Source organism: Sturnira hondurensis, unplaced genomic scaffold (assembly GCF_014824575.4).
Source record: "Sturnira hondurensis isolate 20B ecotype Veracruz unplaced genomic scaffold, ASM1482457v3 Scaffold0006383, whole genome shotgun sequence".
NCBI classification, from domain to species: domain Eukaryota; kingdom Metazoa; phylum Chordata; class Mammalia; order Chiroptera; family Phyllostomidae; genus Sturnira; species Sturnira hondurensis.
In genome coordinates, this window is record NW_028079014.1 from 215,640 (window position 1) to 241,928 (window position 26,289).

General features: G+C 62.4%; 1 protein-coding gene across 1 annotated transcript in view; it reads right to left on the reverse strand.

The window, feature by feature from the left end:
- Positions 1-26,289, reverse strand: part of KCNQ1 (potassium voltage-gated channel subfamily Q member 1) — a 237,303-nt gene that overhangs the window by 27,652 nt on the left and 183,362 nt on the right. The window contains exons 13-15 of the mRNA XM_037047796.1: positions 25,005-25,099; positions 24,241-24,287; positions 23,677-23,738 (exon numbers count right to left, since the gene is read on the reverse strand). Coding sequence (XP_036903691.1) covers positions 23,677-23,738; positions 24,241-24,287; positions 25,005-25,099 — 204 coding nt within the window. The remainder of the gene's footprint in view (positions 1-23,676; positions 23,739-24,240; positions 24,288-25,004; positions 25,100-26,289) is intronic.

Genomic DNA, 26,289 nt, shown 5'->3' on the forward strand with positions numbered 1-26,289 from the left:
GGGGCCTCTTCTGTCCTCCCCCCTGCCCTGGGGAAGCTCTGCCCCAGGCCTATTAATAGCAGCTCCCAGCGCTATTTTCAGACGCCCCTCCCCCGGCGGTCCCCCTGGACCCCCGGCTCCCTCTGTCACGGGGGCCCTGCTCCGTTCCCGCATGGCAATTACCCAGGTCTGTAATTATGGGGTCTATTTTTGACTGGGGGCAGCTCCTTAACGCCAGGAGTACCATCCCACCCTGAGGCACCTCCAGCCCCGTCCACTGTCTGGGACCCGGCAGGGGTGCAGCAGATGCCATGGGGGTGGGTGCTGGGTCAGCCTGCGGCCCACATGGCTCCTCACAGCCGGGGCAGACAGCGTCGGACCTCGGTCTGGCGCTCGGCCGCAGTGGGGAAGGTGAACCCACATTGGTGCCCGCAGCGGTGCCCGCGATGGGGCGGGAAGCAGGAACTTCCACCTTGCCACGTGCCGGGCGCCCGGCCAGGTGCTTAGCACGCAGGGCTCCAGGTAGGCCGGGCCTCGGGCTGGAGCAAGCAGCCCTGTCTCCTTCCCCGGGGCTCGGAGAGGCCGGTGGGGCGCTCAGGGCCACACAGCTGGGAAGTGGCCAGGTGAGGGCCCAGACTCAGCTCTCTGCGGTCATCCCCCTACCCCTGCCAGACCCTAGGGGCTACAGGGGTGGGGACCAGCCAAGAGGGGGCCGCTCCAGGTGATGGGGGGAGGGCTCCAGGGGCCACGTGGCCTGCAGCATGGGCACCAGTTGGGGAGGGAAGACTTGTCAGTGCAGAGGGGGGCAGTGGGTGGCAGCCAGGCGGTCATTCAGAGAGACTGCAGCTGAGGGTCGAGGGGGGACCAGCGGGTGTGGGAGCCAGGCCAGGGGTGCTACATCAGCTACCCAACACCGGCACTGGCCCCCAGCATTGCCTGGGGTGGGCAGGGTGTCTTTCGTGGCCCCAAATCCTGGCTGAGACGGCTCAGGAGCCGGGCTGGCCCCGTCCCCTCGGAGCAGGGCCCTGGGTGGGCCAGGAGGAGTTACCTTCCGTGCTCCAAACTCCAGGGCCATTGTCCACCCACCCCTGGCCTTGGGCAGCAGGGGGCTGCCCAGGGATGGAGCCCAGTGAGGCCGTGAGGAGAGGCTGCCTGGGGTGCACAGAGGACCATCCTAGTCTGCCCCCATCCCAGGCTGGGAGCCCCCCACTCAGGGCCAAGAGCAGGATGGAGAGATGGGGGCAGAGAGAGGTCGCTGAGGCCCATGTGGGGAGGGAGTGAGGGAGGGGAGCGGGAGAGGGGGTGTGGGCGGTGGGAGGCCGGGGGTGGGAGTGGCGCCAGAGGGGGAGGCCCCGGGGGGGGGGGCGCAGGGCCCCCCTGGCAGGACTGGCGGAGCCTGGCCACTCTACCCGCCGTGCCCTTGCCCGTCCTGTGCCCCCAGCCCCGCCGCACGTCTCTGGCGGGTCCCAGCGCAATCCGGCAGGAGGCCCGGCCGGGTGGCGTGGTGGAGGAGAGTCGAGAGCCCGCGGGGAGTGTTCCAACAAGAGATTTATTAGTGAAACAAAAGCATATTTTTTCAGGCAGGACTGTTTGTGTGGTTACCTCATGACACAGCGCCTTGGCCGGGGGCCCGGGCAGGCGGGCCGGCGGGGGGCCGAGAGGCGCAGCTCAGGCCCCCCCAACACCCCCCTCCTGCTCCCTCGTCCCCGTGCCCCCTTATCTCGTCCTGGACATCAAAGCAGGGCTCTGCATGAAGGAATCAAAGCAGCGCACAGACAGCACGGGGGCGAGAAGACCCCGCCAATTAGCTCCGCGTCGGGTGGGGGGCCTTTGAGAGCAAGGCCTCTCGAGGGGCCACCGTGGCTTGTCAGACTCCATGAAACATTTTGCCCAAAGCTCATTATAATAATGAACCTGCATTTCTTCCCTCGAGAGAGTAATTAGCAGACTTCCAAACGGGTTAAAGCAGCAATTTGAAAACTGCCCCCCTCAATTGTCCCATTTACTCCGTTCGGCGACAAGGAAATGTTGGCGCCTCCAGAAAGAGCCGAGACGCCCCTCGCCCTCCGCCCAGGGGCTTCGGGGCGGGGTGGCGCCTGGGGCTGCAGGGAGGGCCTCCCCGGGCTCAGCCTCGCCACCCCCACCCCGGCCGCCACGGAGGGCACGGCCCCTCGCTTTGGGGCCTGCTGCTCATCTCCGAAAGGCAGGCTGGTGCCCAGAGCAGAGAGAGGGGCCAAAGGCCTTGCAGAGACTTCAGGCTGGGTGGGCTCTTGCCCCTTTTGGGGGCAGGGGGTGGTGTCAGCCTTTGGGGCAGAGAATAGAGGTGGGGAGGGCAATCCTGCCTGCAGACAGACCCTGACTTGACCTGGGGGGACCCCTCAGAGGGTATCCTCGAGCCCAGGTGTGCCCATGGCCGCTGTCTGATGGCGCCCGCAGAGGAAAGGTGGGGGTGCTGGGAGGCTGGGCCTGGGGGGGCCCATGTGATCAGAGGGTCCTGCCCCGCCTCGGCCAGTGGGCTGCAGTTCCCCCAGAAAGCCTGGTGACCCTGATGACTCATGAAACCAGGTGCCACTCACTGTTCAGTGGACAGAGCAGGCAGGCCGCCTGGTGCGTGGCCACTCAGCAGCGCCCGGACAAGGGACAGGTGGGTTTCAGTTCTCACGGCTTGGTGTGGGCCATGTGCCCTGCCAGGATGAGGGGGCAAGGCTTGGCCATGGGCATGGCCCCACGTGGCCTCTGATGGCTTGGACGGCACAGCGAGTGGTCCACACGGGGACGGGGCCAGACGTGTCAGCGTCCTTCGGTGGGGAGGCCTCACAGTCTCCCTCCCTCCCCACTCATTGTTTACTTCCCCATTTCTGAAATCAAGATCTACTCATGACAGACAATTTTGGAAAACATAGGAAAATCTCTTGAAAATCACATTCCAAGTCCACCGCAGACAGAGGGACGGCCGTGTCGCTGGGTGCTTTCTCTGCCTGGGGACGCTCCGCACACGCGCACCCTTGCCCGGTGGGCACCGCCCCAGGTCACTGTAAGCTGCAACGGTGTCCCTCCGTGTAGGACTCACACCCTGCACCCTGCACCCGTGGGCCGTGCGGCCTGTTTCCACTTTCTCACTGTCATAAATAAGGCTGTGATTAACTTACTCGTGCACCATGTCCAAGGTGTTTTCAGAGACAGATTTCTGGAAGGAGGGTCACGGGGTCGCAGGCAGAGGATCGGTTCTTAATTCTCTCGACACAGCTCATGGGGCACTTTCTGGAAGGGCGGGCTCGCACAGAGACCTTCTCTGCCTCAGCATCGCCGGCAAGGGCCACCGAGCACGCATCTTGAATGTTTGTCTGCTAGTCACGGGTCTCTCCACTCAAGTTCTTAGAGTGAGGGTCTGAAAATATTTCCTTAAAGGGCCGAGTGGTAAGTGCCTTTGGCACCCACCGTGGGCCTCTGCCTTTGCAGGGTGAAAGCAGACTGCACCCGAGTGGACGAGACTGTCCTAATAAAACTTTATTTACAAACACAGGCCGAGGGCCGGATTAGACTGACAGACTCAGAGGATGGAAGGAGCGAGGCTCCTTCTCAGACTTGGTGGTTTTTCTCTTGTGAACCCTCTCCCAGGGGCTTCCCAGTGCTTCTCTCTGAGATCTGGAGACTTCCCGCACATGCCGAAAACCACCTCCCCCAGCGCGGGCGGCCGGGGTGGGCAGGCTCGGGGCCAGGGGGCCGTGGTGACCGCTGCTCAGCGGCAGGAACTCACTGGGAACCAAGACCGCCGGCTACACACACGCTCTTCCTGGTCTTGCGCACCGATGGCCCCGATCGCCTCTGGCGTGTTGCTGTGTACTGGCTGCGACCCCCGCCACAGTTTCCCGCTACCTAGCCGGTGCCAGCCCCTGTCTCCTCTCCCTGGTGGGACGTGTGCTGGGTGGCCCGGGGACAGACCCCGTCCCCGACGTTCAGCAGCCGCGTGGCCCCCTTCCCCACCACGTGCGGCAGGAAGAGCAGCAGCAGCTTTGGGGGGCACCCCACGCCCTGGCCGGGCAACCCCGTTGTTCAGCCATTTCCCCCGAGAAGCAGAGCGGACCTGCTCTCCTCTCCCGATTCCTTGGTGGGAACCACACCGTGGAGTCAGAGACACCCAACGTGACCTAAAATCTGACCCTGAGGCCAGCGCACTCCACTCACACTGCGGGTCCCGGGGGCTCTCTGTCAGCTGTGCATCCGGCTCCAGTGCCCATGCCCCCCTTCCGGGGCCATGTGTGACATCAGAGAGGCCACTGCTGAAAGTGTCCAGGTTCTGCCAGAAGCAGGGGCACAGGGAACCTTGGAGCTCCAGAAGGCAGGTGTAGAAGTCACACCCACCCATGGCCAAACCCCTCAGTGGCCACTGGAGCCCTCCACACAGCCTGCCAAGGGGTCAGCTGGCCTCTGCTTAACCATCTCCCATGACGGGGACCTCACTCCCACTGTGTACAGGTCTGACCATGGGGGATGTCTTTCTTGTGAGTGAGTGTTCCTGACATGGACCCGGGGATTCCGCTCCTGGGAGATGAGGCCAAGCACCAGGGGAGGGGTCTGCCGGGACTGGACGATGGTGAGGATGCCACTCGGCTCCAGCTCAGCCGGGATATTTGTGGGTGCACTACCCCCTAGAACGCACTCCGCCACATTCACACACAGGCTCGCCCGCATGTGACTGGAAGCGGCCTCCGAGCCCGCCACAGACCGCCACCCAGAATCACCGCCCTGGCGGCCCAGCCCCGCCAGTCCCCATGGGTCCCTTGCTTACCCCTCCTTCTGCTCCAGACCTGTTCCTGCCCCAGGGCCTTGGCACTGGCCGTCCCCTCTACCTGGAGCCTTCCTGCTGGGTCCTCCCCCTGTCCAGGTCCCAATTCAGGGTCGTCGGTCAGGGAAGAGCTGCCCAGATCTGGGGTCCAGGCCTTGTGTCTCTGCTCTGTCACTGCCCTTCACAGCGATGCCTCTCCTCCCCGCCTCCCCGCCCCATTCTGGGCCCCGCTGCCCCTTCCCCTGATGTTACCCCAATAATCAGCCCGAACCAGCCCCCAATTAGGCAAATGCTCTCGCACAAATCAACCGGGCCCCGGGCCGCGGAGGCGAGAGTTCAAACAACGCGACCAATTTATAAACAATTTTCTCTGTGACGATTAAGTTACATTTTCCCCAATAGCTGCTTAATTTTCTTGTCAAAAATACACAGTTTTCACATTTGTCTCGCTGTAAGGGTAATTAATTTCCAGACCATAAGTAAGAACTTAATTTGATACCTGCAAGGATTATAAACGATTTCAAGCTGTTGTTTACATGAAATCAGGAAAGACTCGTTCTGTTTGCAATTATGTTAATGAGGAAATGGGGTGGGCACATTTTTTTCTTGGGGAACTCAGCATCATTTGCTGTTTCTAATGAATTCGTAAGGCCCCGCTGTGGCGGCGAACTCTCCAAGGCTATTTTTAGGGTGACCCTGGCTGGCGAGGGGGCCCCCAGAGAGTGGCAAGTGTGCCCAGGAGGCTGTGGTGGGGACGGGCCGGGTGACTGGGCAGGTGAGCTTGGGCCTGGGCTGTCCCCATGGTGTTGGCAGAGAGCCGGGCTCACAGGTGGGATGGAGGAACCTTCTCCGAGACCCCTTCCGATGGCGACAGAAAGACGGACACAGTCAGGACAGACTCTCCAGCCCTCTTGGGTGCCCGGAGCCCCTGCCGGCCCCCTTGCACACACTGCATGTTCATAGGTGGGCGCAGCGCAGGCGGGGGCTCGGGGCGTGGAACGTGCCCAGTGGGGCGCTGGGCCATGCTCCGATGGCTGCGTGGGCCCTGCCACCCAGAGAGGGAACCTTCAACACAGACACGGGCGGTTGGAGGTTTACGGGGACAGAACCCTCGGGCCCCGGGGAGGAGGCAGCCGATGCAGGGTGGACACAGCCAGGGGTGCCCTTGGGGACTTTTGGGGACCTAGAGGCAGGGGGCAGGCAGAACCTGGAGCTAAATCAAGGGAAAGCCAGGGAGGTGGTCCCCAGGACTGGTCGGGCCTCCTGCCTGCCAGCGCTCCCGGACGCCTGCCCGCCCAGGGCGGGACACAGGAGGCAAGCACTCATTTGCAGTGAGACCTGCTGGCCCAGTGGGGCCTGTCCCTGGCTGGCCCTCACGGGGCAGCAGGGGCTGGGGCCAACACGCTGCTGGCCTTCCCCGCACCAGGCCATTGGAGCAGTGGGAAGAATCCTTGTGAATCCCAGGGCGCTGCAGATGGCCCAGGTGAGGCGGGAGCAGCACTCCGCTGTGGCCTGTGGGGACGGTCTGCCACCAGTTGCCACCAGCCCCGTGCTGCCAAGTCTGTGCCCACGGGTCCTGCTCCCCCTCACTGGCCCTCGGGGGTCAGGCCCGGGCCAGGCACGGCTCCCTCGGCACAGAGACATTGACATGGGACAGAGGCTGCTTCTGTTGGCACAGAGAGGGGAGCCCCGTTACCCCACCACGGTCACATATGTTTGGTGGCAAGAGCTGTGGCTGCACAGAAATGGGGCACGCGTGGGGACCACAGAGGTAGGCACAGCCCCGTCTCTGGCTTCTGGGACACCCCCAAGGCCTGGCACTGCCTGGGGCCTCGGTGCACGCATCGAGGGGCCGCTCCCAGACAGAGGGCATGGCCCTGAGGGGCTGAGGGTGGGTGGCACAGGCACCTCGGCCCCAGACCTGGGCCCGGCCAGGGACTCTGTCCCCAGGCCCCTCTTCTTTCTCTCCTGCCCGATCTCTCAGGACCGGGGTTCCCACTGCGCCCGGGCACACCCACACGGAATCGGTGATGGCCCCCGGCACCCCTCCAACGTAAGCGCCCCAGCACTGGGTGCTCATCACATCAGAAGCCAGAGTCCTTCTCAACACCCTGTCCCCTCGGTCCGCCTGCCCTGTCCAGCGGGTCTCTGCCCTGGTCCGAGGCACCCGCAGCCCCTCTGCTCCCGGGGCTCCTGCCCTCACCTGCCTCGAGCCCTCTTTCCATAGAAGCCAGAGCCCCCACCCCGGCCCTCAGGGTGGCTCTAATGCTGCCCCCCGACTCAGGCTACAGCTGGACTCTCACCCTGGACTCCTCCCCGCTCGCCCTCCCGGCCTCGGCTGCGTGCCCCAGACCTTCTGCGAGGGCCACTCGTGCTGGGCACTTGTCCACCCCACACGCCCTCCGCCTTGTCCCCACCAGGTCGGCTCCAGGCCCCTGCCCCCGGCCATGGAAACCCCTGCCTCCCAGTTCGTCCTCTCCTCCGCCTGCTGGTTGGTATGGTCCGAGGGGCAGGGTCCAGCCATAGGGCTTGGGGACGCCCCATGGTGCCCTGTGCATGTAACTTCCGCCCTGGTCGTGGGATGTGGTCCTTCTTGTCAAGGCCCCGTCAGGAACCCTTGGAACTGAGACCCAGCGAGTCTGCCAAGGGGGCCCCCCATGTGCTATGGCGTGGCCCTGCCCTGGTCTCATCACATCCCTGCTTCCAGCGTGATTCCTGTTCTGGGGGGCCAGGAGTGACCAGGTAACAGGGGGCTTCCAGGCATTGGGCCAAGGCCTCACATCACCCTGAGGTGCCCCAACCAGTGGTCGGACTGAGAGGGGGTGGGCTGGTCCTGCATGGCTGCAGGGGGACCTGGGTGGGTCCCTGAGTGGTGGCAGGCCAGCTGGCCACCTCACTGCCCACACAGATGGCTCTTTATATGGGAGCCCTGGCCTGCAGCTCCTGGCTGGCAGGGAGCAGAGGGGGCTGTGTGGCCACTCAACCTGCACCCCAGACAGGGCAGCGCTGGGCAGGGAGGAGGGACGGGTAGGAGAGGTGGGCACGGGGCCCCAGGTCCCCCTGCAGCCATGCTCACCCCTCTTCAGTCTGTTCTCCACCTGCCAGATTCACGCAGCTACAGAGACGGAGCGAGGTCTTCCTCACCGGAGGCCCCACCCTCCTCCCCCTGGGCTCCGCCTCCATCCGTGCCTCTGGCCATGCTGCTGGTCCGCGGCCACCTGGACAATCAGGCGGTCCTACCCCATGGCCTTGGCACTTGCTGCGCTCTCTGCTCCGAACCTGCTCCCAAACACCCACCTGCCTCGCTCCCTTGCTCCCCGAGATGCTTCCTGCCGACCAGCACACCCTCCAGCCTCCCTTCCGAAGCCCCCCATCCTGCTGGGACACAGAGGGGGCTCAGTGGAAGGCCTTGCCCCTCCTTCTACCCTGGGCCCTTCCCACCTTCCTGAGAGGGCAGCCTGTGATGGAGCCTCCACTCCGGGCATTTCCCTGGGGGTCAGGCCCATAGGCACACCCTACATGCTGCTGGCCTGGTTCTCCTGCCATCTCACAGACGAGGATCCGGGGTTCAGAGGGCCCCCCATTTGTGCCATAAGCCTTGCCAGTCAGCTCTCCCTCCCACTGCAGCCTCTTCCAGACCTGGGAAGGGGTTCGAGCTGCCTCCTCCAGGCCGAGTGCCATGGTGGAGGAGGGGACCCGTGTGGAGGCATGAATGGAGGCCCCGGTGGTGACTAGGGCGGGGAGCAGCGGATGAGGAACGGGGTGGGGAGGGAACACGCTGCCAACCCAAACAGCCCAGCGCGCCTCGGCCCGGGGTTTAATCCACAAAAATTTCCATCTGCCTCTGGAGCGCTTGGAACCTGGGCAACGACAAGCCGGCTGCTCGGCAGAATAAACAGCAGCGGCGCGGCCGGTGGGTCGCGTCCAGCTCCCGGTGGCAGCCATCTTGGGGACGCAGTGCCCCGGGGGCGAAGGCCGGGCTGCGGACCCCGGACCGCGGGGCGCAGGCCGCCCACTCGCCCAGTGCGGCTTTGCGGCCGCGGACCTGCTGGCATCCACCTGCCACCCAGCACTGGGCGGGCGAGGGCTGCACTCCCACCCCATGCCCCAGGGCCAGCCTGGCGGCTGCCGCGTGCCCACCCCTGGGTGCCTCCAGTGCAGCCCTGGGAACCCTGGGGGGGGGAGGTGGCCCCCCAGTCCCCGCTGCCTCCTATAGGGCCTGCAGTGCCCAGAGTCTTATGGCCGGCCTGGGCCTGCTGCACCCCCCCTCCCCCGCAGCTGGTCCCCTCCCTCGGCCCTGCCTCTGGGCTGGGACATCTATTTTTGGTGGCGATCAAGCCACTGCTTAATATGCAGCAGCACTGGCCAGAGGCAGGCTGTGCCCTGACCCACAGGGTGACAAGTTGAAAAAAGGGCGCATTTTGATCAAAATACATGTTTTTCTGAGGTTGGCCAAGGCGGCCGGGCAGGGTTCGCCACAGAGACCAGGAGGGACTGCCCTGGGCAGGCCCAGGACGTGCTCAGCAGATGCCCCCCCCGCCCCCCCGCCCCGCGAGGCCGCAGGTCCCAGAGCAGTTAGGCGTGCGCGCACCCGCGCAGGGGACACACGTGCCAGTGCCCACTCGGCCCACTGCGCGCAGGCCCCCCACAGACGCTGACACGGACTTTGAGCTCAATTTTAAAAAATGTAAGCTTCCTTTCTGGCCTATAAATAGAGCCATTCAGGGGAGGCCTCGTTGTGGGGACCGTCACCCAGACAGACTGGGAGAGAAACACCCAGGAGAGAGGGAGGGGTGCAGAGGGAAAGAAAACCCTCACAGGAGGAGTGGAAATGCAGGAGGCCGGGGCGCATCTGGGGAAACTGAGGCTGGACGCAGGAGGCCTGTGCGGGCCGCACAACGGGGCCAGGCAGAGCTTCAGCATCAGCATTTCTTCCTGGGAGACCCCGTGCTGGGTGCCGCCGCCGCCAGGGGCATGGGGGGTGGTCCATGGCCGCTGGCCGGTGCCAGGGAGGGGTCAGCTCTGAGGCCAGCCTTCCTGCTTCCAGCCGGTGCATCAGGAGGCCCTGCTGGGCGTGCTGCCCTGACGCCAGCTCCAGGTTTCAGCGCCCACCGGCCTCCCACAACTGGGCCCTCTTGGCAGTGCAGCCTCCAGACACCATAGGGGTCTGGGGGGGGGGGCTTGCTGGATGGAAGGGTCCAGAATGCCTGCGGGTCCCTCGGAGGCCACCTGACCAATGCCCTCATTTCAGGCATGGGGAAACCGAGTCCCCGAGGCAGGCGGGAACATGGTTTTACAATTCCTCGCAGAACTTTGACGCGTGGGGTGACTGGGATGTGTCAGCCTTTGGGCCACCCTGACACCCCCTCTGTGACGGGTCACCCACGTCCCCGACCTCAGTGAGCGGCTCCCCGTGGAGGCCGCCCAGCCCGGCGGCCGGAGAACCCAGCTCCAGCCCCGTCACCTGGACCGTGGGGACGAGGGAGGAGGGCTCAGATGGCACTCCTGGCCCTACGGCTGCCCACAGCCTCCTCCTGTCACCCCGTCTGTCCCCTTTGTGCCAGACGGCTGCTGCTGCGGACCACCGGACCACCGGGGGGCCAGCCCCTGCTGGGCCAGATGGCCAGGCCTGGGCGTCCTCCCAGGCCTCTCCCCCGGGAGCCCCCACGCCCCTGGCCCACAGAACCATAAGCACACGGGCTGTTGTTCTAGGGCGCCTGCCGGGCCACGCTCAACCGCCCCAGTGGCCGGCCACTGACGTGGGATCTCGGGAAGGGCCGAAGAGGTGAGATATAAGTGGGTGAGAACAGGGTAGCAGCGGAGGCCACCTCACAGTCAGGTGTCCAGGCCTCTGCCTCTGGAAGCACATGGGTGGACAGACATCTTATCACGGGGACACTCCAAAGCTTCCCACATCTCCCGTTGGGTTGCTGGAAAATGGAGGTCCTACCAGGACTACATCCCCCAGACTCCTCTGGGTAGGGCCACATGACTTGTTCTCACCAATGGGGTGAGCAGAAGGAATGTGTGCATTGTTTCTGGGCTGCAGAAGTTAAGAGCTCGGTTGGTCTACAAGCCTAGGAATGGGCCTTGTTCCAAATGTCAGTGTCCCCATCTCGGCCCAGGGAGGGCCTCGGGGGAAGGAGGCTCAGGCCAATGACCAAGACCTGAATGGTGGGCAGTGGGTGAGCCCAGAGCCTGGGCGGGGGGCCCTTAGAGGCAAGGGGCGGTGGGCTGGCAAGACAGAGGACGAATCCTGGTGGGACCCCAGCTGACGCAGGCAGGGCCCAGGACCTGAGCAGGAGGCGTGGGCGTGGTTTTTGTAAACCTGGGATCCCATTCTTGGCATCTGAGGTTCCTTACTGAGCAGCGGTTGCCGTGGGGCCGCCCGGGTCCCGCACCCGGGTGCAGTTGGCGCTTGCTCACCTCCAGCGGCTCTTCCCGGCCGGAGGGGGATGGCGGCGCCCAGTCCTCCCATGTAAGGCCCTAACCCCGCGCTCTGCTCCCTGGAGGTGGAGACGCTCGCTGGGTCGAAGGGTACAGGTATCTTTTTCTTTTTCCAGATTATGAGGGAGAGTTTGGAACGTTGCCGAGGTGGTAGAAGTGAGCCAGCTGGGCTGCGTGGGCTCAGGAGACAAGTGATAGAGGCAGAAGAGGGGCCCTTGGAGCTCAGGGGAGAGGCGCAGGTCACAAGGTCACGCGGTGGGCAGGGGGAGGAGAGGGGCCTGAAAGTCGAGGGGGTACTCCTGAGAGGGAGGGTGCGCCCAGGTGTGCGTACGGTTGATGGTGACACACGGGTGTTGCCGGACTCCTCTCCAGAGCTCTGTGGGCACAGCCATGCATGTTCCCACCAGCGACACGTAAGAGTGACTGTCTCCACACACACGCACCACCACGGGGCAGGACCGCCTTCTCACACTCGGAGGTCAGTGTGCATCCCCCTGGCCACCAGTGAGGGCGGTGTCTTCCCACAGTGCTGCTGGCTGGAGCCGGGCCGGCGGTGGGAAGACGTCCCCTGAGCTGGGCTCCAGGCTGGGCCTGCGGGGGCTACCGTGGCCGTGACCGCAGCAGGCCCAGGGGTCCAGAGCCACCCAGATCCCCAGGGCTTGACCGCAGGCTCCCTTTGGCAGCACGGCAGCCCCCTGGAGGGGGCCCTGTGGCCTCCTGGGCGCTTGCAGGGTGCGGGGGCTCCCTGGCAGGCCCGCCCACCTCTGCCCAGGAGCGGGGGAGGTGGCGTTCCTGTCAAGCAACGCTTTCATTACAGGTTTATCTTTGAAACCCAGACAAAACAGGACTTGTGTGGTTTGACTGAAGAGCCAGCGCCTCAGGACCTCGCCATCCACCAGGCCGGCTCCTCAGGAAAGAAAAAATACACGAACCTTAAAATAACCAGTTCCCAGAATAGCGACTAATGTCGGCTTCTGCAGGGAGCCCTTGGATCAGGCAGCACCCCACGCCTTCGCCTGTTTACGGGCGTGTCGCTCAAGAGCAGCTCACCAGCAAAGAGAGGAGTGTTGAGGGGGGCAGAGGAAAGTGGGGGGGCTGGGCAGAGGGGCAGGAAGCTGGGGAGCAGGGCCCGAGGTGCCTGATTGAGGTCACCCGACTTTCTGCCACTAGCAGCCTGAGCTGTGGGTGATGTGCTCTATAAAGTCAAGGTGGCCTGGTGCTGGGGGTGGGGGTTGGGGGGAGGCCAGAAGTGCGGCCCTCACGGGGCTAATGCTGCTGCTGCTGCTCCCACAGCCTCCTGAGAACCCACGGTGGGGAATCTGAGGCCGGTGGGAGACAGATGTGGGTGTAAGAATGAGAGTTCCAGGGGACGGGCCTCGGGAGGCGTGGGCCATGGGCTGGGGGGCTCAAGGGAGGGAATTCAGGGGAGGTTCTGGGGCATGAGGGTCCCCCAAAGACTAGTCCTGTTGGGGGGTGACAGTCTATAAGATGCTGCTCCCCCACCCAGCCTCCCTCGTCAACCCCCATCCGGGCCAGACGCCGGGACCACACGCACCCCCGCTGTTGAGGACGTGCCGGCGAAACCTGCCCGTCCAGGAGCTGTGTGCCCGGAACACTTGAATGTGGCTTGTGAGACTGAGGACCTGAATTTCAATTGGGTCAAATGTTAACGGATTCACCTTCAGATATAGACCCCCAATTCCGCCGCCGGGAAACCATTTCTACAGTGAGTTAGGGATGAGAATCCTCGTCATACTAAAGGTCTTAACGCCCCACAGCAGACCCGGCAGCTCGTACGCCAACTTGGCCTCTGAACCGCAAAGCGCGTTGGCTGCTGCAGCAAGTGTTGGGCACCCCGACAAATTTTAAAATGCGGGTTACCTATTGCAGTAGTCATACTTTCAATCTGTTATTGGGTTAAATGAACTATATTATTACACAACGAATTTAACCCTTTTACAAAATGGGGCTCTTAGAAAACTTTACATCACACCTGTGGCTGTCGTTGTGTTTCTATGGCAACCCTCGGCCGGGTCAGGGGTCGTCAGAGTTTCCGAAAGGGCTGGACGGTAAATACCATGGGTGTGGGGGGTCGCATGTGGCCTCTGCAGCTTGTTCTTCTGCTTGTTTGTTTGTGTAATTTTAAATGTGAGAACAGGTTGGGCCCAGTTTGGTCCATGGGTCACCGTTTGCGGGGCCCCTGGTCTAGAGGGTCCCCGCTGAAGCAGGCTGGCTGGTTCCAGCACAAGTTGGTGGGGGGTTCCTTCCTGCTGGGGGCCCAGCCTGGAGCCCTGGAGTCCCAGCACGAGACCCGCTGGTGACTGAGACCCACGGGACCAGTGTGAACAAGACGCTTCTGTGGCCCAGCAGCTCCCTGTTCCACGGTGACATGAAACACGGAAGGGTCAGGGGCCAGTCCAGGGGCCTGGGGCCCAGCCACCATGAAACCCCGGCTGTCCCCCATGTCCCACCTTCAGAGCTCTCACTCTGTCCCCTGCAGTGACGAGCTAACCAGGGAACAAGCAGGGTCACAGGGTGGGCACACAGCACAAGTGGGACAAGCCCACAGAGCAGAGAGGGGCCCTGGGGGCATTTGGCAAACTGAGTGAACTTGAGCCTGGTTGTCATCGCCTCCTGGGCAAGGGGCGGCCAGGTCTCCAGGCCCAGGCCTGCCCGGGTGGCGAGTCTCCCAGCAGGGCTCTGTGGAGCACTGGGGCTTCACTTTGAGGGACGGGGAGAAGGCACCCCGCCCCGCAGAGTCTGTAGGGAAAGCTGCCTTGCACCAGGAGGAACAGGGCCACGCCTGTCCTGAGGGATCCTGTCTACAAACGGGTCCCGTCTTGCTGGAGGCCCACACGCACACCGTTGGGGCAGGGCGGGGTGACACCGCCCCCTGAGCTGCAGGTGCAGCTGGCAATGCTCCCCGGGGCAGGGAGGAGGGGACACGGATCTTCTGGGGGGAGGGTCACGCTGTCACCAGCCCGGCCTCCAGCGTTCCCACCGACCAGTTTTAATGTATGCGGCCTTACAACTGAAAAAGAAAACCCTTCAAGGGGGTGAAACTTCGTGAACCACAGCAGAAGAAATCCCCCACGAAGAACGCGCAGAAGCACCAGCCGGTGGACACCAGAAGGAGCAGGAGCTAAATACAGGACAGCCATGTGCCTTTTGTGTCAAGACATTTTTTAAAGTTCAAATATTCAAGGGGAGAGAAAGATACCAAAAAAGTAACTATTAAGTGTGAATAAGAACAAAAGAGAATTTCCGTAAATAGAAAAACCGGAAGTTTAAAATGCTGTGAACAGAGTTAACAGATTAGACACAGCTGAAGAAGTAACTGGGGAACTGGAAGATGGGTCAGATGACACCGTCCAGAACATGACAGAGAAACACGGCCGTTTCACAAAGCAGGGTGATCCGGACGCAGGGGCCATTGAGATGGGCCACCACGGGCCTGATGACGACTCCGGAAGGAGCCGACGCCCAGAAGGAAAAGCTGAGGAGAGAGTGGCCGAGAGAACTCTGACGCGGGCAGAGGGAGCTCGCCGAGCGCCCGCGCGAGTGGGCACAGGGCTCCCCGGCTGCAGGTCGCGGGGAGGGTGCGGGGCACTGCGGTCGAGAGCAAGCCCACCCGAGTGGCCCTCCCCACAGCCACCACCCGTCGTCACCGCTGTCCTCGGCGGTGACAGTGGAGCCGAGTGCCGGGCGGGAGACTTTAAGGGGTTAAGGGGGAAAGAACGGGGTAACCGAGGGCCCACAGTTTTAGGCCCAGTGGAAACATTGTTTGAGAACACCAGTTAAAAAAAAAAGGGCATTTACATCTGAGAAATTCTGATTTTCGCTGAAGAAAATTCGAATGGCCAATTTCAGCCAGAAAAATGTGAGCCAAGAGGTCAGTTCTGAGACGAGAACAAACAGCGAGACCAAAGAGGCAAACGCATATCACCTGCGCAGACAATACCGGTGACGAATCATGGGGTCAAAGCCAAATACGACTGAGCTCAGATACAGGACAGCACAGCATGTAAGTCAGCAGGAGAGGGGACAACGCCGAGGTGTTTTAAGGCCCGTATTTTATTATAGATGTGGGGTCAGAGAGCTATGAATTCTGCCAGGTGTCCATTTAGAATGTTCTAGATTAACCTCTCCAAGAATGGCAATAGTCTGTGTAGCTTCAAAGCCAGTAGGAGAAGGAACGCAATGAGAACTAATCACTCATCCAACAAGAGGGAAGAAAGAGGAGCAAAATAATCATTAAGAAGTCTGGCCAGGTGGCTCTGTTGGAGTGTCGTCCTGTACCCTAAAAGGTTGTGGCTTGGATCCCCGGTTGGGGCACGTATGGGCAGCCACTGGTCGATATTCCTCTCTCTGGAATCAGTAAACCTATCCTTGGGTGAGGATTCGAGATTGTTTAGTACAAGTGGAAAGTACAAAATACGCCGCTAGAAATGACTCCAAATTTGTTAGAGATTACGTTGAGTGCAAGCGTATTACATAATCAAAAACCCAACCATAGAGTGTTTACAAAAGTCACCTAAAATGTGCCTAGGGTTAAAAAGAATTTTTAAAAACCTGACATCAAAATCAGAGAACGCCCACAGGAAAACTACAGGTCAGCACCTTTGATGAACAGACGCACAGACACGCTTCACACACCGAAACCAGCAATACAAGTGAGAGGTCGTGCACCTCAGCCCAGTCGGTCGGCGCATCGTACCGTGTTGATGGAATAAGGAACAAAGACCACAGGCCCATCTGTGAGGATGCGTGCGGGTGGGAAGCCCGCCGCCGTTTCTGATGGGACCGGGACACCCTGGGAGTGGGGGAGAGCGCCTTCTGCCCAGGAGAGAGAACCCCTGGAACTCCTACGGCTGACGTCACGCCTGACGGTGAATGGCTGCCCGCTCTTCTCTGTAAGATTTGCCCTGGCCACTTCTAGTCAGTTGTTCTCCTGGAAGTTCAAGCCCGTGTAATTAGGGAAAAGAAGAGGAAGAAATTAAAGGCATCCAGATTGAAAGCCGAAAATGAAAACTGTCTTCACTCACGTCTGAGATCTTATACGTAGACAGTCTTGAGGCATCAGTAACGATAACAATAAAATTTACCAGAATTGATTACAGCCAAGTCAGAGTTTGGAAGCTCGATGTAAAAAAGTCATTGTGTTTTTATATACTAGTAAGAAACAATTCAAAAACAATACAAAATAATAAAATACTGAAGGGTAGAGTCAGCGAGGGGTGTGTAAGATTCTCCCCCTGGACCCCGCCCTCCTGGAGCAGGTCAAGGGCAGGGGAGGCCTGACCATGTCTGCGAGGGGGGGGCGGGACTCGGTGTGGGAGAGGCCGGTTTCTTCCCAGGGGTCTCTACATCCAACCCGAGCCTCAAGATCCCTGCAGGCTTTTTTTTTTTTTGCAGATACCGACAAGACGATTCTCAAATTCATACAGAAATTCTCAGGCTGTAGGCTGGGCAAGCCAACTCGGGAACGAACAAAACTGGGGAGCCTGCACCCCCACACCTCACCCTGCCTGTGAAGCTGCAGCGATGAAGTCGGGGTGGTGTGAGTTGGAGGACAGGCTTACGGACGCCACCGAGGGTTCCGAGGTAAACCCTCAGACTCCTGCTGAGTTGATTTTTGACAAAAGAGCCGTGATGATGGAGGGGAGGAAACAGTCTTTTCCACAAAGGGCGTGAAGGCTGTTGGTACGCAAAAGCCAGAAAAAAAAAAGAACTTAGATTTGACCTCAGACACCCCCCAGAATGAACTCCAAGTCTATCCCAGTAAATATAAGAGTTAAAGCCATAAAGCTTCTAGAAGAAAACATTCATGACCCTGGACTAGGCAGGGGTCTTCGGTACAGCATTAAAGGCAGAGCCATACAGGAAAAGATAAATTGGACTTCATTAACATTTAAAACTTTTGTGTCTTAGCAGACATGATTTCAGTAAATGAAAAGACAGCCCCAGAATGGGAGGGGGTATTTGCAAGTCATGGATCTGATAAAGGACTCCATCCAGACCCGTCAACAACCCCCTACAACAGGACAACAGAACCAACTGCTTAATTACAAAATCAGCCAGAGAGTTGAATCAACATTTCACTAAAGAAGGCTATGAATGGCTAATAAGCACATGAAAAGTTGCTCAACATCATTAGTGATTAGGGAAATGCAAATCGAGCCCACAATGAGATACCCTTACACACTCGGAGCGAGGAACACAAGGCAGGCCACCGCTCCCGCACTGGCGCGGAGGTGGAGCGAGCGGCCCCCCGGACGGCGCCGCTGGCGGGGACTCAAGTTGGTGCGGGCCCTTGGAAAACAGTGGAGACATTTTTTTAGCGAGTTAAACACACAAACACACCACATCGGCTGGCCGTCATCTCCATGCCCAGGCACCTAACCCAGAGACACGAACACGGACGTCCACACAGACGCTCCCAGACAAAGGCTCACAGTGGCGGAGCCCACAAAGGGCCCAGACTGGGAACAATCCAAACGTCTGTCAGTGGGCCCCAGGCCACGCAGCACGGGCCCCGCACCACAGAGCGCCATTCAGCTCTGCAAAGGGGGGCTGTGCGTGCGGGGCACCAGGACCGCCACCCCGCCCGCCCACCCGCCTGCCTGCCTGTGTGAGAAAAGCCCAACACACACACACACGGCCCCTCGTTGGATGCCATTTATGGGGAAAACATCCAGAAAAGGCGCTTTTCCAGCTTTAGAGAGATGTGAGGATGCTGAGACAGAATGCACAGACCCCCGACGGGCCAGGACTGCAGAGAGGGTTGGGGGACTTGCGGGGAGGCGGTGCTGGGCATGTTCTCTAACTTAGTTTTGTGTTTGCAAACTGGACATGTACTGAAATTTGTTGTCCGTTTACATTAGGTGAATTTTATGGCATGAATTACACCCGATAAAGCTCGGAAAACAGTACCAACGAAGTCATTTGCATAGCAGTGATAATGGACCATTACAAACAGAGACCGGCGACCTGAGATAAAGGAGTGTTGTGCACCGTCAACACTGATCCCCGCCGTGAACGCAGGGCATTTGAATACGACGTGAGCCTCACCATCAGCTCTAAAGACGTACCAAGCCAAACCGGACAGAAATGCAAGGGAAACCAGACAAACCCCCGGTGAGAGCTGGGACTTTGATAGAGCAAGCCGGCCAAAGCATTCTGGGGAGGACACGTCTCGCCAAAGCGTCAGCCAGCTTCTCCGGACGCGCCGACCAGGCCGGTGCACGCGTGGCCTTCCAGCACAGGAGATGCCTTTAGCCAAACTGACCACACACTGTGCCACGACACTGCCATCGTTTCCCAGGGCCCCTCCCCCCAACAGCACAGGGCACACCAGAGAGCCCTCGGCGCCATCTCTCCGCCGACGCAGACCGTCCAGGGGTCGGAATGGGCTCAGAGACACACCCAGGTGAACGGACACAGGAAGCCAATGCTCGGAGATGGAGACCGGGTGCGGCCTGCGGCGGGTGCGGCAGGAACGCCTCCCACGTGCGGGCCTCGGACACCTGGCAGGCGGAGCAGCCGTGACTGTCCCACCTGAGAAGTGAGAGGGAGGACAGTATCTCAGGCCGAATAAACAGCAGGGAGAAGACCAGGGGAAGGAACGAAACGCACGAAACCTTCCACAGAAGCAACAGGGGCCGAAAAAACAGGGGTCGTTGAAAATATTAATAAAGTTGCGCGGGCTGGGCGGCTTGGTTGGAGTGACGTCCCACACACCCAAAGGTTGTGGGTTCGAGTCCCAGTCAGGGCACACGCCTGGGTTGCCGGTTTGATCCCGGTCAGGGCTTGTATGGGAGGCAACTGATCGATGTCTCTCACACTGATGTCCCTCCCTCTCTCCCCCCCCTCTCTGTGAAATCAATAAACATATGCTTGATAAGGATTTTTTTTTTGGAAAAGAAAATAATAAAATGGGCAAATACCCGGCACGTTTGACCAACAGAAAAACAAGTTATGGCCCAAATATCAATCTTGGCCACGAGGATGGGACCCACCTACTGACTGGGCGAACGTTAAGCGCCAGGAAATGTGAACACTGAGGTGAAACGTGTGAACTCCTGGGACACACAACTTGTCACGGTGACGAGGGAGAGGCCGAGCGGAGCACCCCCCAAGCGTTCAGGCTGCAGCCCCAGAACAAAAACCCCTCCCGCACAGAAAACACCAGCCCCGGAAGCCTTGACCGCCCCGTTTCCCTCAGCACAGAAGGGGGAAAAAAGTCCGGAATATTCCAGAACACAGAAAGGTAGGAAACGCTTCTTGGCTCAGCCGGCCAGGCTTGCATGCCTTCAGTACCCCAGGCAGCGCGTACCAGAAAGAAACATTGTGTTATGTATGCACAATATCTCGGGTAAATATTGACACAAAAATTCCAAAGACAACATTAGCAAGCGGGTTTCAGTCGTGTTTAAGAAATAATATACAATGTGAAGGATTTGGGGGGTGGGGCGAGGCCGCAGACCACAGAGAAGTCTGGAAAAATAACCCAAGCAGGGGATGATAAGGCCTGAACTGAGCAGGGCGGTTGGGGGCTGCCTGCGGGATGGGCTGGGGCGAGGGCGGGGGCGGGCAGGGAAATTGTTGAGAGGACATGGCTTGGGGTCTGGCTTGGGGTCTGGCGGACGGACGGAGGGATAGAGTCGTGGGTCACGGGGGCCTGCCTGGTCCGAGGGGTGCGGTCCGGTACCGCGAGGGTGGTGGTGGTCCCAGTCTGGAGAACATTCCTGGCCAGAAGATGGCGGAAGGAGTGCTGGCGGGGGGGGAGCTGCCCACCCACCTCTGAGCCGGGGCCTGGAAACTCAGGACTCCCTGTGTCCGGCTCTGAGCCAGAACATTTCCGGCAGAAACGGAGAAGAAAGAGGCCCGCCCCGCCCACCGAGCTCCTCATACCAGCAAGAGCGGCTGGAGCTGAGCTTGCAAAATAAACAGGGCTCAACGTAAACACCGCAGCAGGTCCTGGGGGCCAGCTAAGAATGTGCACGGGGAGGGAGGCGGGGAGGGAGGCCCCAGCAGCCTTCAGGGGGCCTGGGGCGCCTGCCTCCCCAGCCAGCAGCCGGACCAGGAAGGGGCTGGAGGGCCCAGGCTGGGGCAAGGAGCCGGGCCAGGACTCTGTCCCAGGGCCCATCCGGTGCCTGCCAACTGTCGGCATCTCCGGATCCCTGNGCTTGCAAAATAAACAGGGCTCAACGTAAACACCACAGCAGGTCCTGGGGGCCAGCTAAGAATGTGCACGGGGAGGGAGGTGGGGAGGGAGGCCCCAGCAGCCTTCAGGGGGCCTGGGGCGCCTGCCTCCCCAGCCAGCAGCCGGACCAGGAAGGGGCTGGAGGGCCCAGGCTGGGGCAAGGAGCCGGGCCAGGACTCTGTCCCAGGGCCCATCCGGTGCCTGCCAACTGTCGGCATCTCCGGATCCCTGGCCACCCGAGCCCTCAGACACCCCTGCTTCCTTGCCTAGCCCCCGCTGCTTTTCAAACAGACCCCCGTGTTTCTGGTTTCTGCTCTCTCCCTGTCTCTGGCCCCTGAGGGACCAGCTCACATCGAACCCGCTGTGTGTGACCTTAGGCAACGGCTCAACCTTCCTGAGCCTCGGTTTCTCCTCCTGGCAAAGAGGGTTTATTGGGGCAAACAAGAATCCTTCCCAGAGTAGAGAAGGTTATGGGATGAGCACAAGGCAACCAGTGATTTCTAAACAGAAGCAAAGAGTGGGCCACAGCTGTCCCTTCGCAACCACGGAGTGGCCGGGCAGGGGCGGCTCCAGAGTCTGCAGGGAGGTCCAGGGGGTGCGGGCTGGGGGGGTTGCTGTTTCTGCTTCCCCTACCCCCGGAGTGAGGCGAGCCGGGACAGAGGCCGGGCTGGGGATGGAGGGCAAGGGGCCCCAGGAAGAAGGGCGTCCTGAAGGGGCGGGACTTCTGAGTTGGAGCAGAGCCCCCCCACTGCCTGGCAGAGGGCCTTCCTCTCCCATGTGAACCCTGGTCTGCACATAAGCAAAGGGGGCTCCTTGCAGGGAAACTAGGTGCCCCTGAGCAAGCCAAGTTGGTCTTCACTGGTGACCCCTGACCCGCAGAATGACCTGCTCCCGAGAGTGGGGACCAGCGACCGTGTGCCCCAAAGGCCTTTGCCCCGAGAGAGCCGGACTGGGATGNCTTCCCCTACCCCCGGACTGAGGCGAGCCGGGACAGAGGCCAGGCTGGGGATGGAGGGCAAGGGGCCCCAGGAAGAAGGGCGTCCTGAAGGGGCGGGACTTCTGAGTTGGAGCAGAGCCCCCCCAACTGCCTGGCAGAGGGCCTTCCTCTCCCATGTGAACCCTGGTCTGCACATAAGCAAAGGGGGCTCCTTGCAGGGAAACTAGGTGCCCCTGAGCAAGCCAAGTTGGTCTTCACTGGTGACCCCTGACCCGCAGAATGACCTGCTCCCGGGAGTGGGGACCAGCGACCGTGTGCCCCAAAGGCCCTTGCCCCGAGAGAGCCGGACTGGGATGGGACTCCGTCGGGGCCCGGGGCCTGTGCTGAGTGAGGAAGCAGCCGAGGGCTGGAGCCTCCGCTCCCACCGCCAGGGCCTGGCTCCCTTCCGGCCCCCGGCCAGCCGGGCGGGGGTGGGCAGGCACGGGGGCTCTGGCTGGGGTGGGCAGCCGGCTGGCCCGGCCACCGCTGCAGACCTGCCGGGCCTGCGAGGGCCGGGCTGGATTTCCTGCCCCAACTTCCCGCAGTCAGCAGGATTGCGCAGAGGTTGTTTATGGCCCTGATGGCGGCAGCGATAAGTGCGATGACGGGGGCCCAGGACGTGCCGCTCTGCCCTCTGGGCCTGACGAGGCCCTTTCCCAGGGTCTGTACCCAAAGGGGCCACTGGCCAGTGCAGGGGAGGGGCTGGACAGGCTGAGCTGGCCGCTGCCCACTGTGACCTCCGCCCTGGGCCCAGCTCCTCCCCATCGGCCGCTGTACAGACAGCGGGGCCCTGCTCACCGTCCCGAGACCGGGGCGTGTGACCCCACCTCCGTGGGCAGGCTGGTCTCCCCAGCGCCATGCGTGCGCATGTCCTAGAGTCTAGCCCTCCGAACTCTCCTGGGCACAGAGCCTGGCAGGCTGCGGTCTTGGGGACTTTGTTCCCAAACCTGGTCCCCAGGGACTGGGGTTCTGGGGGGCTTTGCCTTTGCTGTCCCAGTCTGCAGATGGGTGGGCAGGTGGCCGGCACCCAAGGCACCACAGGGACCTCGCCCGCTGCGGGCTGTGTCCGGGCTCTCAGAGCCCCAGGTGGCTGCTAGTCCTGCCTGTGGAGGGACAGGGCCGCCCACCCACTGTCACCTTCAGGGACACCAGGCTCCCTCCCATCTGTCCTGAGAAGCTGTGGGTGGGCAGAGCCATAGGGAGGCCCCGGACAGAGCGGCGGGGTATAGGGGGACAGGCGTCTCTGGAAGATGGGAGGCGAGGCCGAACCCAGGGCTGCTCCAGGGTTGCGGGGGCTGGCCAGGGTGGGCTCCAGTGTCCCAGTCTCGCTTCCCATGCTGCCAGACAGGGACATGTCCCACTGGGCCGTCTGCCTGTGAGAAGGGGGCCTGGTGCTGCTCAGGCCAGTGCTGCCCAGGGGTCAAGGTGAGAGCATCATGCAGCCCAGCAGGCACCTGGACAACGGTCCTCCTTTTCGGCCTGATCCCACTATGGGTCTCGTGGCCCCAGGGCCAGCTGGGATGCAGGGCGGGTGGGCCGTGCCCCTGCCCTGCCTGCCCCCCATGAACGTGGGCCGGAGCCACGTGTTGCTGGGGAAACCCAGGGACAGCACCCCTGCCCGACTGAAGCTTCCCTATTTTTAGCCTCCCAGCTACTTTCAGATAAAGCCCGAGTAGCCCCACGAGCTGCTCGGCGAGATAACCGTCTGCTCTGAGCCACAGAGACTTCGGAGGGCAACCCTGCTGCTCCCCAGACCTCCCTTGGCTCCCAGGGCAACCTGGGAGGGGCTGGGGTGGGTGTGGAGCCTGGTGGTGAGGGGGCATCCTGGGAGCCCACTAGGGCCTCGGCTGACACCCCACACCTTCCAGCGCAGTCAGGACCCCACACAGGGCCCCTCCTCCCTGCCCGACACATCCCTGATGCCCCTGAACCAGTCCAGAGTGGGGCCTGTGGGCACCAGGTGCTGCTTGCCAGAGGTCAGGGACGCAGCCTGGCCTGGCCTTCGACAGGCCTCTGCCCACGGGGCCGACGCCCAGCCAGGGGGAGGAGTGGACACGAGCCCCAGGCAGGGAGACCCTGGTGGGGTGGGTCCGCACTGAGCCCAGGAGTGGGAAAGGGCGGGAGACCACACACTCCTGCCACGCCATCCATGTCCCGCACGCCCTCGCACGACTCGGGATGCGGCCTGGAGTGTGAGTGGCTGCGGTGGGTGGGCACAGTGTGCGGGCCCCCGGACGACGGCCGCCAGGAGCAGTGTGCTCGGCCTGGGCCCGCCACCCCTACCTTGTCTTCCACTCGGCTCAGGCGGGCGCCGACGGTGTTGCTGCCGCGGTCCTTGCTCTTCTCTGTGGGGTCAGGGGACAAGGCTGGTGTGGGGCTGAGGTAGCTGAGGGTGGACTGGCCAGATCCCACCCACTTATAAAAGTGCTTCTGTGGCAAGTGCTTCAGGTGGGGAGCACTGGGGGGCAGGGGTATGGACGGTGGGGCTGCAGCGAGGTGGGCGTGGCGGGGACCAGCCCTGCTGTGCTCTGGGCTGGCCACGCACCCCAGAGGGAGATGCCCCGCCAGGTCTCCCTCCCAGGGTCCCGGCCACGTTTCCAGACCCTCTGTGGCCCAAAGGAGGCCACTGGAAGGGACTCGCGTGGTCCCTCTCACCCACTGAAAATCCATCTGTGAGGTGGGTGTGAAGCTGCTCGAGTGGAGTGGGTGGGGCCCCTGACCCTCTCTCTGGCCTTTGCTGCCTGTCCCTCACTGTGGAGACCCTGGGGCTCTCTCTGACTTCGGGAAGAGGTGGGACCAGGGTCTGCAGGGCTGCCACACCCCGGGCACCACACCGTGGACACCCACCTGAGGCAGAGACGAAGAGGGAGGGCTTCCCGATGGACTGGTCCAGCCTGCGGGGAAGATGGGTATCAGCTCATGCTTTGCCTGGCACCACCTCTGGAGCTGCCCCCTGCAGCAGCCTGCCCACGTGCCAGCTGCCTCCCGGGCCCCAGAGGCCTGCGTTTCCCACGGGGCTGGGGGGCTCTGAGGTTGGGCAACTCCCTTCGACTCCCTCCCTGGGCAGGGTGAGTCCCAGGATCGCACAGGGTCCGAGGCTGCTGTGTACAGGCCCCAGGCCGGGCCCCTCGGACACACTCCAGAAGGCAGGCCTGTAGTGGGGGATGGGGGGCCTTCCAGGGCGAGGCCGGGTCCCTGAGCTGGGCAGCCTTCATGTCCCAGTGGGAGGTGTGGCAGGGCAGCCCTTGCCCCTGGCGTGGGGTCAGGACCAGCGCTTTCTCTCAGCTGTACCCACGACCCATGGAGCTCGGGCCCAGGCTAGCCCACGGTGGAGGCACTGCTGGTCTGAGCCTGTGCTGGCCCCAAGGACCACGCCACCTCCCTGTGAACGTGTCTCCAGGCTTCAAGTCAGAAGCCAGAGCATGGTGGCTCCTGACGGCCAGGGTGGGGAGGCCCCAGGGTGGGCCCTGTGCCTTGCTCGGAGGGGGTGGGCTGGCCATGAAGCGCCCTGCAGCGGTGAGCCAAAGCGGGAGGGGAAGGGAGGCCCCGCCCCCTCGGTCCCCTTGTGCCCCTTCCCCGGCCCCCAGCCCCGCCCCCAGGGCCACACCCACCTTCTCTGCAGCTCCTTGATGCGCACCATGAGGTTGAGGTGGCCCTGCGAGTACTGCTCGATGACGTCCCGCACGTCGTAGGGCTTCCGCGCTTGCTGAGGCCGGGAGACACGAGTCACTCCCCGAGCGGTGCCCCGCTGGCTTGGCGCAGCGCAGAGGCGGTGGGCGCCCACGTGGCAGGACAGTCGGTGCCTGCACCATCCCCAGGGGCCCTGATGCCCGGCTCGGCTGCGGGGGGCTGGGTGGCTCTGGGCCAGCAGCTCGCCTGCCCATGTGTCCTCCCCTTCCAGGCCACCAGCTCCCCTTCTCACCCAGCTGGGAGAGCGGGCCCAGCCCCCCGAGTCCAGAGGGCGGCGAGACCACCGTGTGCCAGCTGTGAGGGCTCAGCGGTGGGCGGCCGTCTCCTGCCTGGGCCTCAAGCTGACCCCCAACCCACTCACTGTCCTCAGAAGGGACGCGGCTGGCCATGCACCCCTCCCAGGCAGCCTCCAACAACGGGCAGAGGGGACCCCGGGGGACAGCGACGGAGCACAGGGCCTGCTCCGGGTGACAGGGGCACCGGGCTCTTGGGGACGCTCCCATGGCAGGCATGGGGCATGGGGATCAGGCGGGCGACGCTAGAGCACCAGCTCTGAGCCAGAACGTGCACCCGGGGCTCGGGTGCAACCCCCAGAAAGGACCACAGGGAAGGACAGTGACATCAGCGCCACCGCAGGCCCCGCAGGGTCCCCTTCCCCAGTGGCAACCCCGGTGGCAGGGGCCGGCCAAGCAGGAGTCTGACCGCCCAGGCCGCCTTTGGACACAGGAGCGTGCCAGTCACGTGGCAGCAAGGCTGCCTCTAGGAGGGCTGCGGGCATGGGCACTGGCAGTGTGAGGGAGGGCCTGGCCGTGGCTGGAGGGTGCAAGAGGCCTGCTGGCCCTGCCACGCGGCTTGGCAGAGCGTGGCCCGGCTGGCCCGGCTCAGGCGTGACAGGGAATAAGGTTCAGATGCCCTGGAGGGTCAGCGCTGGGTCCCAGCCCTGCTGCTCCCTCTGTGTCAGGGGGATGCTGAGCCCAGCCTGTCTCTCTGTCATGTGGGACTGAGCCCTGTCTCGGGCTGGTCGGCAGGGGAGGTGGCAGGTGAAAAAGGTCAGGGAGTCCTGTCCAGCCCACGCCACCAGAGCCAGAGCGNCTCACTGTCCTCAGAAGGGACGCGGCTGGCCATGCACCCCTCCCAGGCAGCCTCCAACAACGGGCAGAGGGGACCCCGGGGGACAGCCACGGAGCACAGGGCCGCTCCGGGTGA